Source organism: Pygocentrus nattereri, chromosome 14 (genome assembly GCF_015220715.1).
Source record: "Pygocentrus nattereri isolate fPygNat1 chromosome 14, fPygNat1.pri, whole genome shotgun sequence".
NCBI classification, from domain to species: Eukaryota; Metazoa; Chordata; class Actinopteri; order Characiformes; family Serrasalmidae; genus Pygocentrus; species Pygocentrus nattereri.
Window position 1 is genome coordinate 19,435,718 of NC_051224.1, and position 16,617 is coordinate 19,452,334.

The 16,617-nt window shown below is 41.7% G+C and overlaps 1 protein-coding gene across 1 annotated transcript; it reads left to right on the forward strand.

Moving 5' to 3' along the window:
• Positions 1-106: 106 nt before the first annotated feature.
• snrnp70 (small nuclear ribonucleoprotein 70 (U1)) lies at positions 107-12,178 on the forward strand. The gene is made up of 10 exons (XM_017697485.2): positions 107-305; positions 2,105-2,258; positions 2,792-2,854; positions 2,988-3,042; positions 3,129-3,193; positions 4,137-4,199; positions 4,300-4,381; positions 9,831-9,932; positions 10,234-10,333; positions 10,807-12,178. The coding sequence occupies exons 2-10, from the start codon at positions 2,112-2,114 to the stop codon at positions 11,615-11,617; spliced, it is 1,488 nt and encodes a 495-aa protein (XP_017552974.1). The 5' UTR covers positions 107-305; positions 2,105-2,111; the 3' UTR covers positions 11,618-12,178.
• Positions 12,179-16,617: the final 4,439 nt, after the last annotated feature.

Consider the following 16,617-nt stretch of genomic DNA (forward strand, 5'->3'; position numbering starts at 1 on the left):
TGCCAAGGTAACCACAGAGCACTTGAAGAGATAAGCCAGCTCTGGTAGCCACACCCCTACCGCAAACTACGGTATAATGTCGTAAAACAGCCCTCGACGGTTGTTGCGATTTACGGCGTGGCGCCATTTTAAGAGCAAGCGCAGCGCGGAGAGGAAGAAAAAGAATTAGCAGCGAAACGGACTCGCTTACTCGCGGCACCGGCGTTCAGATAATAAACCGCGCTGGGCGCATCTTTAGGAACTGCGGGAGATCGATTTACCGCAGAGAACGGGAGATTAGTTTGGAGATTGAATGCGGAGCTGAGGTATGTGAGCTTAATGTCCGACACGAGGCCTCGGAGAAAACAGGCCGCGTTCCAATATGCCCAATTGTGTGCTCCGTAGTGGCCTTAGCGAGTGAGCACTTGTGTTATGATCATGTCGAACACTTAGCTGTTGCGTAGGTTCAGTTTAGCGTTGGGGCTCAGCGGGTGTGCAGCTTTGGTTGAGGTAGATTTGTTATTTAGAATCCTAGCCAGCAGATAAGCGTTTAATCAGTGTGCGCATTGTTTAGTAAAGGGCTGTAGTTCAAGTCGGATTGGAGCGCGGCCCCAGGTAGCTTATCGAAGCACGGCTAACGTTAGCTAAAACGCCCAAGTTGCCTAGCTAACATTTTCATTCTCGGGCTGGATTATTGTAAACACGGATTTATTAGTTGGGTTTGCACAGATGGTTCGGTTTAGCTTCACTGGTTCGTGAATTAGTATCTCTGAAATAAATGAGACCCAGTCAGCTGACCGCCTCTGGTGCTCTAGCTAGCGCTAGCTGCGCTAACGTAACGCTACGTTCTATATACACGATGGGTCTTCAGGGCTTCTTTAGTAAAGCCAATGATTTTGTTCAGAACCATGATGTGTGTATAAAACTGTTTGCGTGCCCTTTTTTTCGCATGGCGCAGTGGTTCTTCAGGTTAATGGAGAACGAATTTGTGGTTCTACGTGGAACCTTCTTGAACAGGTTTTGAGTTCTGCCGTTGTTACGATGTAAACTTAACGATAGAAAAGCCCTTTGTGCTGCTGCATATGATGCTTTTAAAAAGTTCTGTTTAAAGCTATATGCAGCACGTTCATCAGTCAGAAGAGCCATTTCACCAGGCAAAGAACCTCGTTTAGTATGAAATGGTTCTCTTGAGAACCGTTGCCTTTTATGAATAATCCTTTTTAAAGCGTGTAGATGGATAGTGCCCTAATTCATCAAAGACTGGATTGTTGATTATGACCTAAAGGGGAATCCCACCGGATTTTCAGTGTTTCTCCTTGGTTCATTGTCTGCGGTGTAAATGCCGCCTTAAGAGTGACTCAATGTGGAATAATTAATGAACTTTAATGTTTCTCCTGAGTGTTTAATTGTAATTTTGATGATGATTGTAAAATAGTGGTCAAACTGAATTTCTTTCAGGACTTTTACCTGATTGCGTCCTTAATGTATGGCACCACTATGAATGAATTTAAAAACATTGGTTTTACAGTAGTTGTGATAAAGTTGTGTCAATGTCAGACATCAGTGTATTGATAAGTTTCTTGTGATACCTGTGAAGGAGCTTTTATAGGCATTCAGTTCTTTAGATGTCTGGTTCCTCTCACCACCACTGTGAACGACTCTTGACCAAGTTTTCTGAAACAGTGTTTCACATCAAACCTCTCTGAATGACTGACATGTTGACCTTTTTAATTATACATACATTTTTACATGAGTCTCATTTTAAGCCATTACTTTGTGAACACAATTTCTGTACTATTGTTATATAATTTACAGTTGCCCTTTGTAGCTTCTTTGTTGCCTCCCTATACCTATTGAGCATCTTACACTCGCCAAAATGTTAGCTGAAATTGGAGGAATCCCCCAACGTGAAAGCCTTGGAGCAAATGATTGCAGCATTGCTCTTTAGTCATGCTTGAGGCTGCCTTACTGATCCAATCTTCTAATTAATGTGAAATTAAGTTGTTGACGGACCATGTGTGATTCTTAGTAATAAACTGCCCATAGGTCTTGTAAGAAGTGTGGCATGGTGTTGAATTGCTGCCTCTTTGTTTTGTTTTTTTTGTTGTTTTTTTTTTTTTTTTAGGTGAACCATGACTCAGTTTCTGCCCCCGAACCTGCTGGCCTTGTTTGCCCCGCGGGACCCCATTCCTTTTCTACCGCAGCTAGGGAAGCTGCCACATGAAAAGCACCACAATCAGCCATACTCTGGAATCGCCCCTTTCATCAAGCACTTTGAGGTATGGCCAAGTAGGACAGACAGATTTAAAACGCCCATGTCAAACTTTTTTTTTTTTTTCTTCAAGAAAGTGCTGGACAAAGTTTAAATGTTGTTTTCACCACAGCTGTGAGCAGGGCCTGCGTTGTGTTTGTTTTTGTAACATCACGTAAACAAACACCTTTACGTCTGTCCGCCTTATCAGCCTGCAGCAGTCTAGTTCTTCAGCCCTCACTACTTTTTTGAATGAGACACAATACAGAGCTTATTTACATATTTGTCTTGGATATCTTTGATTTGGCATGGATATGAATATAAGTGGGGAGAGAAATGCACAAAATGCTACTGTTACTGTAAACGTGGCTTATGAGGTCTTAACATGATACTGTTTCTACTTTAAGATCTTTCCTCGTCAGCCACTGGGAAAACTCCTCTGTGATAAGTCGTATAAAGACTGCTTCTACAAATTTATGATTTAATGTGTGATCTTTCCAAGTCTCTTTTGGTTTTATTATTGAGGGTTCCCCCCATCCTCCTTCTCTTCCTACCTATCAGGACCCTAGAGATGCCCCGCCACCGACAAGAGCGGAAACACGAGAGGAGAGGCTGGAAAGAAAGGTGGGACATTTTTACAGTTGGTTATAATTGCAGGAGTTGGATTTAAAGATTATTCAAAATAACATGGAATTGTCATGTGGTGAAGCCTGTCTGCTTGTGGTTTTGTTTCTTATGGCTGGTTTTGAATCCTCAGAGACGTGAGAAAATGGAGAGACGGCAAACAGTAATGGAAGCGGAGCTGAAGCTGTGTAAGTCTGCTAAGCATTTTAAAAACCTTAATTGTTACATAATCCAGCCTTGGCACGCTCGTTCTGACCGAATTTTCATTTTCCAGGGGATCCTCACAATGACCCAAATGCACAAGGAGATGCGTTCAAGACCTTGTTTGTGGCTCGAATTGTAAGTGCTTTGTGTTGTAATAGTCTTTTTAGACCCTGTGGTTTCCGGCATAGGTGTAATTCAAGTTGGTATCATATTGATATCAGCAGAAAATGTTGGCTCAGATATCAGAGGGGAAAGGGGGAATCCTAGAATGAAGTGTTGCAATGTTTTACACAATTTTCCCCAAATTGTCTGGTCAGTACTGTGAACACAGTTTAGTCCCAAGTAGTGTGTGTGTGTGTGTGTGTACTGTTGTAAACAAATTCTTATTGTTTAAAAATGTGGGTCACACAAATAAGCTAACCCTATATGCAAAAAATATCTAATGCTGATTTGAATACCCTGGGTCAAATTACATCAATCATTGATGCCATCTTTCTGCAGCTTTTAAATGAGCATGTACATACCTTTCTTCTTAGTCGTCGTCTTCCTGTGCTTTGCGTCTTTGATTCTTTATTTTGAACAGTAAAATTAGTTTCCAAGTCCTAAATAAGAACAGCACCCATCCAGTGCTCCTCAAAAGTGACAATATTGTTTTTATAGTGATCCATTGCTTACCTTGTCAACAAACCGTGCAAAGAATAATTTGGCTGCTTTGTCAGGGTAAGAATAGAGCCAAGGAAATTTGTCTCAAAAGGGAATTTTTTTTTTTTGTTTTGTCACACATCTGTTTGTGACCTCCTGAATTACTCACTCCCATAAACAACAGTTGGCTTGATTGAAATTGACAAGCTCCTGGATTAGACCTGAAGTCTTATACATTGTGTGTGAAAGCGAACGGAAGTGGTATCCGGTTAATTTTCTTTCTTTCACATGCTTGTCTTACGTGAAATGCTTCGTTTGAAAGTAGCTCATTTTAAAGCTTTATTTTGGTTGTTTAAGCTTTGAGTAACCGAAAAGAAAACGTGTTATGACATTTCAAGTCCTAACGCTTCTCACCTGTGTATTTGTTTTTATACAGAATTATGATACAACGGAGTCCAAGCTGCGTCGTGAGTTTGAGGTCTATGGCCCCATCAAACGGGTAAGTTATGATCTTTAGGTGTCATCTTATGGCTTCCCTGCTTTTTCCACACATTCATTCCTTAATCTTTCTGACCATTATTCTTAATCTTTCCTGCCAGATCTACATTGTGTACAACAAGAGAACGGGAAAACCACGCGGCTACGCCTTCATTGAGTATGAACATGAGCGAGACATGCACTGTGAGTAGACTCACCGCATTCTTGGTTAGATATCATATTTTAACGGCTCTGTAAGCCTTTATTGTTGCTTTTCTGTAGAAATTAAGGGCATTGAGAAGTCAACAACAATAAAAACAAATGATCAGCCCTACATCCTCTTTGCTGTAAACCTCAATGCCCACCCGTAGAAACTGCTTAGTTAATGGAATTAAACGGCACTGAAATGTAAACAAAAGTGACCTGAAAGGTCAAGTTAACAACCCTTCATCTGTGTTTGTGCGTCTGTGCGTATGACTGTCAGTGTCTGCTTTCACATCTGTGCGGAATATTGTTCTCCTCCGTGTTGTGTTGCATCAGGTGTGAATGTGGAGGTGCATCACACATGGCTACAGGGAGGGGAGGTTCCAGTAGAGGGGGTGGGACATTGGGGGGTGGGGCTAACACTGTGCATTAGTCCACTGCACACGTTCTGATGAATGTTGCCACTGTATGGCATCTCTGTAATGTTTAGGCAGTGTGACACATAGGACTGTGCTTTTCCGGCTGGAGCGGTGACGGTAAGCTAAAGGCCAAGCCTTTCTGTAGTGTAAAGGTGACTAAACCTGTATACCTGTCTGCACCAAAAAAGTGAACCTTTTTAGCTGAGGTGAGACTGTAATTAGTGTTGCGGAGCAAGTCTATGCAGTGTATTAATTATGTGTTGTTCTCATTGCTACTGCAGCCGCCTATCTCTGATGGCTATTGGCCAGAGCTGGCTTGCAGATCATGATGATGGTTTTGATACATCTACACCCTACTACCACAGCTCAGTATATGGTTGGTATGATGGGTTTGTATGATGGGTAAGATTTCTTTACACCCTCATCTACTACTAGGCTGAAACAAGGCACACGTTCATTGGACCAAATTCCTATCCACCTCATTTGGAGGTCTAAATCCTGAATGTGGCGCTGCTGCTTTTGGTCTTTTGAACGTTCCTTGGGTTAGGCTTAGGGAGTGGGTGCCTGAAGTCAACCTGTACTGTTAAAGCCACTGCGTATAGATGTCAAAGCCCAGGTTGTACTCTGCAAGATTTAAATAAAATCAGTTTGTCGTGCCAGTTGCTGGCTAGCTCAGGCGATTTCTAAAGGCTGAATTATACTTCTGCATTTGTGAATCTGCAACGACGTGTGGCCATAGAGCACAGATTCAGATTGACTGCCCAAATGCTTGCATTTCTAAGTAAAGGTGGGCAGTATGATGTTTTATTAAAATGAGTGCATGATCTTTAAGAAACCTGTTAATCATTTTGTCAGTGCATAAAGGACACTAACCATCTGCATATTTTACCAAGCAATCCATAGTCCTGTTTAACTGTGTTTAGTAGAAAAGCAAAGCACAGGATATGGATTTTTATTTTTGTCCCCGCTCCCCTTTACGTTTCAACATGAATTGACTACCTTACCTGTTCTTGTTTGGGTTGAGTATCGTTTGTCTCCTCTTGCTCTTGATACGATTGTTTAGATATACACAGTTGATTTGATGTGAGATTTGATACTGTGGCCTGTGCAAGCTGTGTTTTTATCTTATAAATAAGATGGTCACCATTATATGTTGCCTGATGGCAGCTATTTGAGGTGATTGAAAGTGGAAAATAATTGCAGCAATGTGTTTACAATAAAACAATGAGAATTGGCTGGTATTTGTTGGGTTGGGGCAAAAAATGTAAATCAAAGAAAGGCAAGTGACACTTGAGCTGTTTATCTGTATATCTATAAAGCTAATTAGCCAAGTTGGAAACTTTAGGCTTGAACTTTTAATAGTTGCACAAAATGAGCAAAATGGCGTGTTGCAGTTATGGCAGTTGTCCGCTGAAGTTTCAGGATTGACGGGCCTGTGCTTGAACCCTTCTGTTTGTCTTAACATGGATGTGTTACTGGGTTTTTTTTTTTTTGTGCAGAAGTATAAATCGGCCTTTGCAGAGGGCATACAGAGGAACTTGAGGAGCTTGAGATTCTTTTGCCAGGATTAAGGGAAGCGTAGTGATTGTGAAAAAGCTTGTAATATTTTACGTGTGTGTGTGTGTGTGTGAGTTTGTACGGTGCCAGGTATTCACTTTTAAAGATTTACAGCAATGTCTCAACAGATTGTAGAGCAAAATATTGGATTTCAGACGTCACCATAAGCTTATTTAAATCTTATGGAGTATGGCCATTTTTTTTTTCATAGTCTCTGATGGCTTTAATAGCATAGGTTAACCAAAGGCAGACTAGCTTGAATAATACTACGCACAGCATCTCTCAGACAGAATGAGGGAGATAGGAGAAATTTTACATGTTTGATGGAAACGTACAGGGTTCCTTAACAGATTTAATGTTTAGGAAAGGATTTCACCGTACATGCACACAACTAGATACTTTGCATCTGGGCTGAGTTTCTAATTTAAAGTATCTCCAAGAGTGGTTTCCTTTTGTCCAATTATAGAGAAGCTTGAACAACTAAGAACAGCTTTTAAGATCAGTACTTTCAAAAAAATGCCCCTCACCTGGAAACCTGTTTCTCCTTACTCTTCCGTGCCTTTTTTAATTTTAGAATTTTCCCTTAATAGTTGAGACTGAAATTATAATTGCTATTTCAAAGGCATCAAAAATCAGAGCGTTGTTAGTTTACCTCTTGGTAAGCCCTCTTGAATAAAACTGCAAAGAGAAGGGGTTTTTGGTAAGGCCCCTTGTTTTTATGAGAAAAGGTCAGGATTTTTGGCATGAGGGTAGTTGGTAAGGCCCTCTGGTTTATATGTAGATGACTAGAAAATTGAGGGTTTAGGGTAAGGCCCTCTAGGTTTATGGAATAGAGGGTTTTTGGTAAGGCCCTCGTTTCTTGAAGAGTTGATGGCTTATTTGAGGGTTGATGGTAAGGCCTTCTAGGCTAGAGATTTGAGGGTTGACGGTAAGGCCTTCTAGGCTAGAGGTTTGAGGGTTGACGGTAAGGCCCTCTAGGCTAGAGGTTTGAGGGTTGACGGTAAGGCCCTCTAGGCTAGAGATTTGAGGGTTGACGGTAAGGCCCTCTAGGCTAGAGATTTGAGGGTTGACGGTAAGGCCCTCTAGGCTAGAGATTTGAGGGTTGACGGTAAGGCCCTCTAGGCTAGAGATTTGAGGGTTGACGGTAAGGCCCTCTAGGCTAGAGATTTGAGGGTTGACGGTAAGGCCCTCTGATTAGATAAGAGCTTGATTTTGTACCTCATTCCACTGAAATGGCCATCCTCAACAGTGCAGACCAGAGTAGCTGTGTGGACCTCCTCCATGCATCTGTCTGGAATGGATCTTTTTTTTTTTTTTTTTTTTTCCGATCCACCTGTATCCCACTTTTCGCTGCTTACCTTCGAGTATCAAACTGGAATCACCAGACTACATTTCGAGGGGCTATGCCACCGATGGGTTCCAGCCTTTGCCAGGTATAATGGTAAGGTAGTGTTTACAGGTAATGGTAAAGAGGGAGATGATGAGTTACCGATTGGCTCAAAATTGACTGTAGCGTGTTGGCGAGAACTACTATTAGACTGAAAATTGGGGAGGGGGCTAAATATGGCACAGTTAATATCTGGCAGTGTTGGTGACCTAAGTACATACTCTAAATTGGTGAAAATGTAGATTTGTTTTTGGGTGGGTGGGGCACGAGAAACGTTCAGTTATCTTAATGGGAGCTCCTTTTGTCTTTTGTGCCCATGTGTCTTAATGTGAGGGTGTGGATGGTTGTCAGTAGCTTAACCGGTAATACCCTTCTAGAATGTGTGAGAGAAGGCGTGCTTGCGTGTGTGCGTGTGAGAACATGCAACGTTCCCAAATGGGTTTGAGAACAGCTGGATAATTTGGTAGGACCTGGCCGATTCCTTTGGTTGACAGGCTGATGTTAGTGTCCTGTGAGTTGCACAAATTCATGACTTGTTTTTGTTGAAATGACCAGGTGTTGTTGAGACAAGGCCAGAAGTTAATACATTTGAATACAACACAATTATGGACATAAATATGCAAAAAAGCAAACCTAACTTTTTTGCATGAGGAACTGTTACAAAAGATAAATCTCTAACAAAAATCAACAAAATAGCTAGGAATGCTGGGAATATCTGGCCACTGTTACATTAATTATTTTAGACTTTCTGCTGTTTAAGAAATGTGACAGTTGAGTGTGCCAGGAAAGCTTAGTTTAACTCAACTATTGGTGTCTATTTTTTTTATTAAATTATATCTGCTTATTCTTTCAGAATTGAGCTCTGCAAGATTGGTATCGGTCGGGCCCTACTTTGTTGAACCCTTTTAATAAGTTTTAGATATGCATTGATTTATAATTCAACAATAAAGGGTTTTTTCCATTCTAGGTTTGTCACTTCTCATTAAACAGCATGCATGACCTTGTGCATACAGCTTGAATGAAATGCAGGTTGTGTGAGTTCTTTAAGAATTCTGCTTGGCATTTAAATGCATACCATTTTAGGCTCAAGAAATATTCAGCGGTGCAAGCCATGCCAAGCTGTTGAAATGTACATGTTTTCCTGAACGCCTGATGGTCATCATCTGGCATGAGATCCAAACAAATCTGTTGTGGTTTAAGGCCAAGAGAAGAATTAATGCACTCAGATTGTAACGCACACCAAGACTAGAAGAAATGCTTAATTTGTTATTTAAATCATTGTCTCTTGTAGTTATACAGTAGAGAAGTATACTTAATGAAAGATTTCCCATACACTTTCTTTAATGTGGTTTTTGATGAACCTTAAAATAGCCTATCTAGTTCTGGTCTTACTCGGCCTTTGTTGCTGCCAGCATCTAATAATGGCCAAGTGCATTTGTCACTGATTGAAGATGCTGTTTGCTCCTGGTGGTACCCAGATGTGAGTGGTTAAGGATAAAATGCTCTGGAGGTGTGGTTTTTTTTTTTCTTTTTCTTTTTTTTTTTCTTTTTTTTTTTTTCCCCCCTGCGCCCACAGCTTGAATTTATGTAATTATCATAGTATAACAGTGCATACTCCATGTGCATGTGACACAGGAGGACAGTAATGATGCAAGCCCATGGATAAGACTGACTGACTCATTTCAAGGCTGTTTTTATATACGTCATAGCCACTATAAATTTAATTCTTGGACTTGTCACGCCATGTTTGACTACATTTTTGTAATAATAAATACATATAAATAAGACTATGTTCCTGGTTAGTGACTTGCAGCACAAGTGATTTATTTAAAAAAAAAAAAAATTTTGCTACCTCACAACTGTCAATTAACTGAGGTAAGCACGTGCTTTCTAATCGCTGTATGAACTTGCGTGTGCATCAAAAGGTATCTCCAGGTAAGAGACCAATAAAACAATACTGAACCGTGCATTCCTCCTACTCATTGTCGTCTTTTTCTCTCTCACTTTCACTTCTTTTTTTCCCCTTCACCCTCCTTCTCTCCCTCTCTACCTTTTTTGCTTTCTTTTACATTTTCCTGCTTGTTAGCTGCCTACAAGCACGCAGACGGTAAAAAGATTGACGGGCGGAGAGTTCTCGTGGATGTGGAGAGGGGTCGCACTGTGAAAGGGTGGCGTCCGCGTAGGCTTGGTAAGACACTGGCTTCCCTGTATTGTCTCATTCAAAAAGCAATCAAAACAGATCACCTTTACATATCACCATTAAATGGACAGTAACATGTTTAAAGGATAAAGATTTGACAAGTTGTGAAAATGAACTGCTTTTGGTTTATAATGGCTCACAAATGCTATAACTGGAAATGGGTGGGGGGGGTAGGAGGGGGGGGATGAGAACAAATAAGAATGTAGGATGTTTGCCACTTAAAGGTGGCTTTTGCCTGCATGTTGATTTTGTATGTAGATAATGTAGTTAATCTGGCTTTAATTCCTAGGTGGCGGTCTGGGTGGTACCAGAAGGGGCGGTGCAGATGTCAACATCAAGCACTCTGGCAGAGATGACACCTCACGCTATGATGATCGGCCTATTGGGGGGTGAGTATGGGAGGGGGGTGGTAAATTGGGACACTCATTATAAATGGGCAGTGCTAATGTGCTGTAAGCTGTATAGGCAAATGTATGTAAAGGAGTTGTGTGGGTTTTTTGACACAGTGAATTCAAAGCAGGCTTTTTGCAGCTTAATTTCCATTTATAGACTATATGGAGTGGGGAGGGAATGGTATGTCTTAAAACTTGGTGTTTACGTACAGCATTTTTATAAAAAATGTAAGATTCACTTTATCATGATATGGGGTCTTTAAAATATCAAGAACGCCTTGTATTTACCTATTGATCAAATCTCACAACAGATGGCTTCACAATTATTGAAAGATAATTACAGCATATTAATAAAGGCTTATTTTTCACAGAATACTCAGTTGAATAGAAGACTCAAATATTAGAACATTAGCATTATGAATGTAGACTGCAAACTCAATCTCACTGCTGCTGTTCATTTCTCATTGCAGTGACCGTGACCGTGAGCGAGACCGCCGCGAGCGCAGTCGGGACCGCGACAGAGAAAAGGAACGTGGGGAGCGTCGTCGCTCTCGCTCCAGGGAGCGCCGCAGGCGCACCCGGTCCCGTGAGCGCGAGAGGGCGATTGGGGCAGCCGGGGAGGAGGGCGGTGGCAGTCGGCGCAGGGACAGAGAGAGGGAGAGAGCAGAGGGAGAGGGCAAGAGCCGAGAGAGGAGCCGGGACCGCGACAGAGAGAGGGACCGGAAAAGGAGGAGCAGGAGCAGGGAGAGGAGGAGGGACAGAGAGAGGGGGAAAGGAGCCGAAGGAGGAGAGGAGGGTATCGTGGGTATGGCGGATGGCATGGGAGAGGGAGGAGAGAGGGGCATGGAGGACCCCAGCGGAGGAGAGCTGGGACGAGGTGAGGAAGGAGGTATTGAGGGAGAGGAAAGGGGGAGAGACAGGGATAGAGAGAGAGATCGGGACAGAGACAGGAAGAGAAGTCACAGGGATAAAGACAGAGACAGGGATAGAGAGAGGAGGAGGGACCGGGACAGAGACCGCGAGCATAAACGAGACCGGGGTGACCGTGAACGAGGAGAGCGACGGGAGGATAGACATGCCTCTCTGCTGCCACCTTCTGGAGATCATGAAGGATTGGGTAACGGAGGTGAAGAAGGGGAAGAATCCAACCCACCGCAGTCCGAAGAAGGCTTTCAGGACGGGATGGGCATGATGATGGACCAAGACTCCATACAGTCTGGAGAAGGTTACGCATCGAATGAAAATGGTTACAGGATGGAGGCCCAGAGTGACGAATACTAAATACATTGGGGGTCACAGTCCACACTCTAAAAGCAGACGTGCAGAGCTAGCTTCCCAGAGCTTGGTCAGGGCTCCACCTGGACTGAAAGATTTTCAGTGGCGAATCACCATTGCCATTACAATTTACGTCAGCTTTGAGAGTGCGGTGTCTATGGAATTAATTTTTTTTTTTTTTTTTTTTTTTTAAATCGTCTATCGCGAGTCATTTCAAGGTAGGGTGTATTTAAGAATTTGTTGGCTGTTGATCTGAAGACCTCACTACTCATGTCTCCCCCGCTGCTTCATCGTGTACAGTTTCTGCCTTTCTCAAAATGTGGATCACTTCACACTGGCCCCTCGTCCAACCAGAGACAAATGTCTTTTTAATCAAGAATATGTTGCCATAAGTTCACAAATTGCTCTTTCCTTTTTTTTTTTTTCTTTTTTTTTTATGTAATTAGCTTGAATTGTTTCAGGAGTATGAATGCTCTGTGAACCTGTCCCTCTTGTGGCATTTTTGGGTTATGTTTTGCAGCTTTGTTCTCTTTAATAAATACTTTTTCTTTTCTTTTCTTTTTTAAATCAGTGTTCATGGCTTCTTATTCCAGTGTAGTAGGTATGTGAGAAATGTGTTTATTTATTTAAATTGAGCAGTTTAAGAGGGACATGAATGGCCCATAATTGATATGGTGTCTTTATTCTAGTCCTGTTTTCCATGCTCTTAACCAGACTTTTAGTCCGGGAGAGCTTGTTAACTAGCTGATTTGTTGGATCAGGTATGTTAGAACAGGTGAGATTACTTCTGGGCAGCGGACCTCTGGCATTAGGGCTGCAAACCATTAGTTGAAAGAGATGGTTTGGCCAGCCTTGTTAGGAAAAAGTGGCTTAGATCAGCATTGATGGTCACCAGTAAAACCAGCATATCACTTCTGTCGGAACAAAATCTCACATCCAAGTGACAACTAGACAGGATTAAGGCAGGTTGGGCTGTTTTGTGTTTGTCCATTGGTCGTGAAATTTACACACAATGTAAAAGGTCAACATTTTCAAATTATGTTAAACACAACAGACATGGAGAAATCAGGTTTTGTATCAACAGCAGTGATGGTATACTAGGGTTGCTGGTGTGAGGATGGACAGCATGGATTTATTTCTAATAAAAAAGCAAATGCGCTTAAAGAACCATTTATGTGCTTAAGTGGTTGGTTGCATGGTGAAGTGGTTCTGATTGGTACTATATAGCACCTTTTTGAAAAGGGTTCTGCTTTTATGGTATTATGGTCATAAGAGTAGCAGAACCCTTTTGGTAATTAGGAATATGAAGAGATGGTATAAATACATGATAAAGAATAAATCGCAACCTTGACACAAAACCAAAGGTGTTGCAAATAGTCAAAGCTGAAGAAATCAGTAAATACATAATGAAATTATCTTTAAAGGGAGATTCTTTTGATTATTTTTTTAAAAATCAGTATAATTAAGTCATCGAAGTATGAAGTTATTCGTAGTGCATTGATGTGAAACACTTCATTCGGGAGTGAGTTGGAGTCCGGGAACCAGACGTCTGAAGAGATTATTTCTCCTCAAAGCTTCCTCACGTAAAGCTCTTCCATATGAAGGCACTGCCTTGTGCAATTATTTGCTTTGTGCTAGTTTTGAGAGAAGTTTGGCCTCAAATATATCTATATATTTTTCAAATCAGTTTGCAAACTGTATGAGTGTATATTTTAGGCTGAAAAGCAGCAGCCGACCGATAGCTTATGTTAATAATAGCTAACAAGCTCCATTCAAATAAGCAGAACACTAGCTGCCGAGCTATCTTGCTACTTGGCTAACTAGCTGCTTTTCTAACTGTCCTGAGCTAAAACAGAGCAAATATAATGAACTGCGTTCAAAAGTAATAGTCACTAGAAAGAAAGGAAAATAGTGGGTTGATAATTTTGTACTTAAATGTAAGAATACAACTTTATAAGAATATAAATAGATTTGCTTTTGCATGTCCTGTGGTCTGACGAGACCAGGATAAACTTGTTTGGCTCAGATGGTGTCCAGCATGTGTGGCAGCGCCCTCGTAAGGAGTACCAAGACAACCAAGTCTCTTGCCTACAGTCAAGCATGGTGGTGGTAGCATCATGGCCTGGAGCTGCATGAGTGCTGCCAGCACTGGGGAGCTGCGGTTCATTGAGGGAAACATGAATTCCAACATGTACTGTGACGTTCTGAAGCAGAGCATGATCCCCTCCCTTCGAAAACTGCGCCGTATGGCAGTTTTCCAACACTATAATGACCCCAAACACACCTCCAAGATGACAACTGCCTTGCTGAAGGTGAAGATGGACTGGCCAAGTATGTCTCCAGACCTAAATCCAATTGAGCACCTATGGGGCATCCTCAAGCGGAAGGAGGAGGATGTCATCATGAAGAGGAAAAAAGTAGCAACCTGTGCAGCTCTGGTGAATACCATGCCCAAGAGGGTTAAGGTAGCTCTAGATAATAATGGACGTCACACAAAATATTGACAATTCACTATGAGGTGGACTCACTTGTAATGCCAGCTATTTAGATATTAATGGCCATGTGTTGAGTTCTTTTCAGAGGACAGTAAATCTATACTGCTATACAAGCTGTACACTGACTACTTTAAGTGATATCCAAGTTTTATTTCTATAGGTTTTGTCCCATGAAAAGATAAAATATTTACAGAAATATGAAGGGTGTACTCAATTGTGTGAGATACTGTATATAACTATATATGAACTATATAAGTGTACAATTTAAATAAATGTAAAATTAAAAACAACACAATGATTTGCATCTCATAGACTCATATTTTATTCCAATAGAACATGGAACAGATATCGGATGTTGAAAGTGAGACATTTTACTACTTCATGAAAAACATTAACTCGTTTAGAACTTGTCTGAAATATATTATATGTTAATATAACGCTATATTTCCAAAATTATTCACCTCACCCATCCAAATCATTGAATTCAGGTGCTCCAGTCACTTCCATGGCCACAGGTGTATAAAACCAGCACCTAGGCCTGCAGACTGCTTCTACAAACATTAGTGAAAGAATGGGTCACTCTCAGGTCTCAGCTCTCTGGTCGCTCCAGCGTGGTATTGTGATAGGACGACACCTGTGCAACAAGTCCAGTCGTGAAATTTCCTCACTACTAAATATTCCAGTCAACTGGCAGTGGTGTTATAGCAAATTAGAAGTGATTGGGAACGGCAGCAACTCAGTCACAAAGAGGTAGGCCACGTCAAATGACAGAGCAGGGGGTCAGCGGATGCTGAGGTGCATAGTGCGCAGAGGTCGCTAACTTTCTGCAGAGGCAATCACTACAGACCTCTAAATTTCATGTGGCCTTCAGATTAACTCAAGAACAGTGTAGAGAGCTTCATGGAATGGGTTTCCGTGGCCGAGCAGCTGCAGCCAAGCCTTACATCACAATGTGCAATGCAAAGCATTGAATGCAGTGGTGTAAAGCGCTGCCACTGGACTCTGGAGCAGTGGAGACATGTTCTCTGGAGTGATGAATCACGCTTCTCTGTCTGGCAATCCAATGGACGAATCTGGGTTTGTGGTTGCCAGGAGAATGGTACTTGTCTGACTGCATTTTGCCAAGTGTAAAGTTTGGTGGAGGGGGGATTAGGGTGTGGGAACTTTGTGGGAACAGTTTGAGGATGGCCTCTTCCTTTTCCAATATGACTGCGCACCAGTGCACAAAGCAAGGTCCATAAAGACATGGATGAGTGAGCTTGGTGTGAAAGAACTTGACTGGCCTGCACAGAGTCTTGGCCTCAACCCAACAGAACACCTTTGGGATGAATTAGACCAGAGACTGCAAGCCAGGCCTTCTCGTCCAACATCAGTGTCTGACCTCACAAATGTGCTTCTGGAAGAATGGTCAAAAATTCCCTTAAACACACTCCTAAACCCTGTGGAAAGCCTTCCCAAAAGAGATGAAGCTGTTATAGCTACAAAGGGTGGGCTGACATCATATAAACCCTATGGATTAAGAATGGCACTCATATGCGTGTGAAGGCAGACATGCAAACAGTGTATATTCTATGTTTTATTGTGAATAAAATATGGGTCTATGAGATTTGTAAATCATTGCATTCCGCACTGCCAGCAGTTCGCTCTCCAGCTCCTTACACTAAATTCTGAAACTATTATTGTGAGAGAAGAACATCTAAACAAGCTGGAATTAGCTAGAAATGAACCCAATGTCATTGTGTACACCAAACATGTAGATTCATCTTCAGAGTCTCACCAAATCAGACAGAGCAATAAAACTGCTGCAATATCAAGTTCAGCTCAGTTTGGTCAATTTTTGCCAGATCAGTATTAATGTTTTGTTCCAGCCAGTCTGTAAAGGATCTTACAGCCCATTTTGTTTGACGAACGGTACCCTGCAAACACAGTTCCGTTGTGACAATGTAGTGTGTAATGCCAACAGTGCCGACAACATTGTCTGCTTGGTGCTCTCTATGTTGTCACAATGTTGAAACTTCCTCAGAAAGTTGTGACATTGTCTGACAACTTTCTAGGAGGTTGTGATAAAGTTGTGACAACTTTGAGGAGACAAAAGTAGTCAGTACTACGTTGTCTGTATGTTGTCACAACCTCCTAGAATCCTTAATAAGTTCCATTTTATTCAATATTAGTTTTTGATAACAAATGTAGTTCATTGGTGCACAGAAATAGATCTGTGTAATCAGGCAATTGAATTATTTACCGAAATAATAGTAAATATGCTTTCGTGTAATCACTTTTCGTCTCTGTTTGTCTGTTAATCTAATAATAAATAGGCCTATCAGTGATAAAACTGTTGTAGAATATTTCACTCCAGGTCATGCTGTTATGCAAGACACTAGAGTTGGTGTGATGTGGTCGTGCCCTGTATCACCATACCTTAAGCTGCTGTTTGCCATGGTGGGCTCAGCAAAATGGAGCAGCTGATATAGAAAGCTAGCACACCTGTTTGAAATGATTGGCTCTCCCACA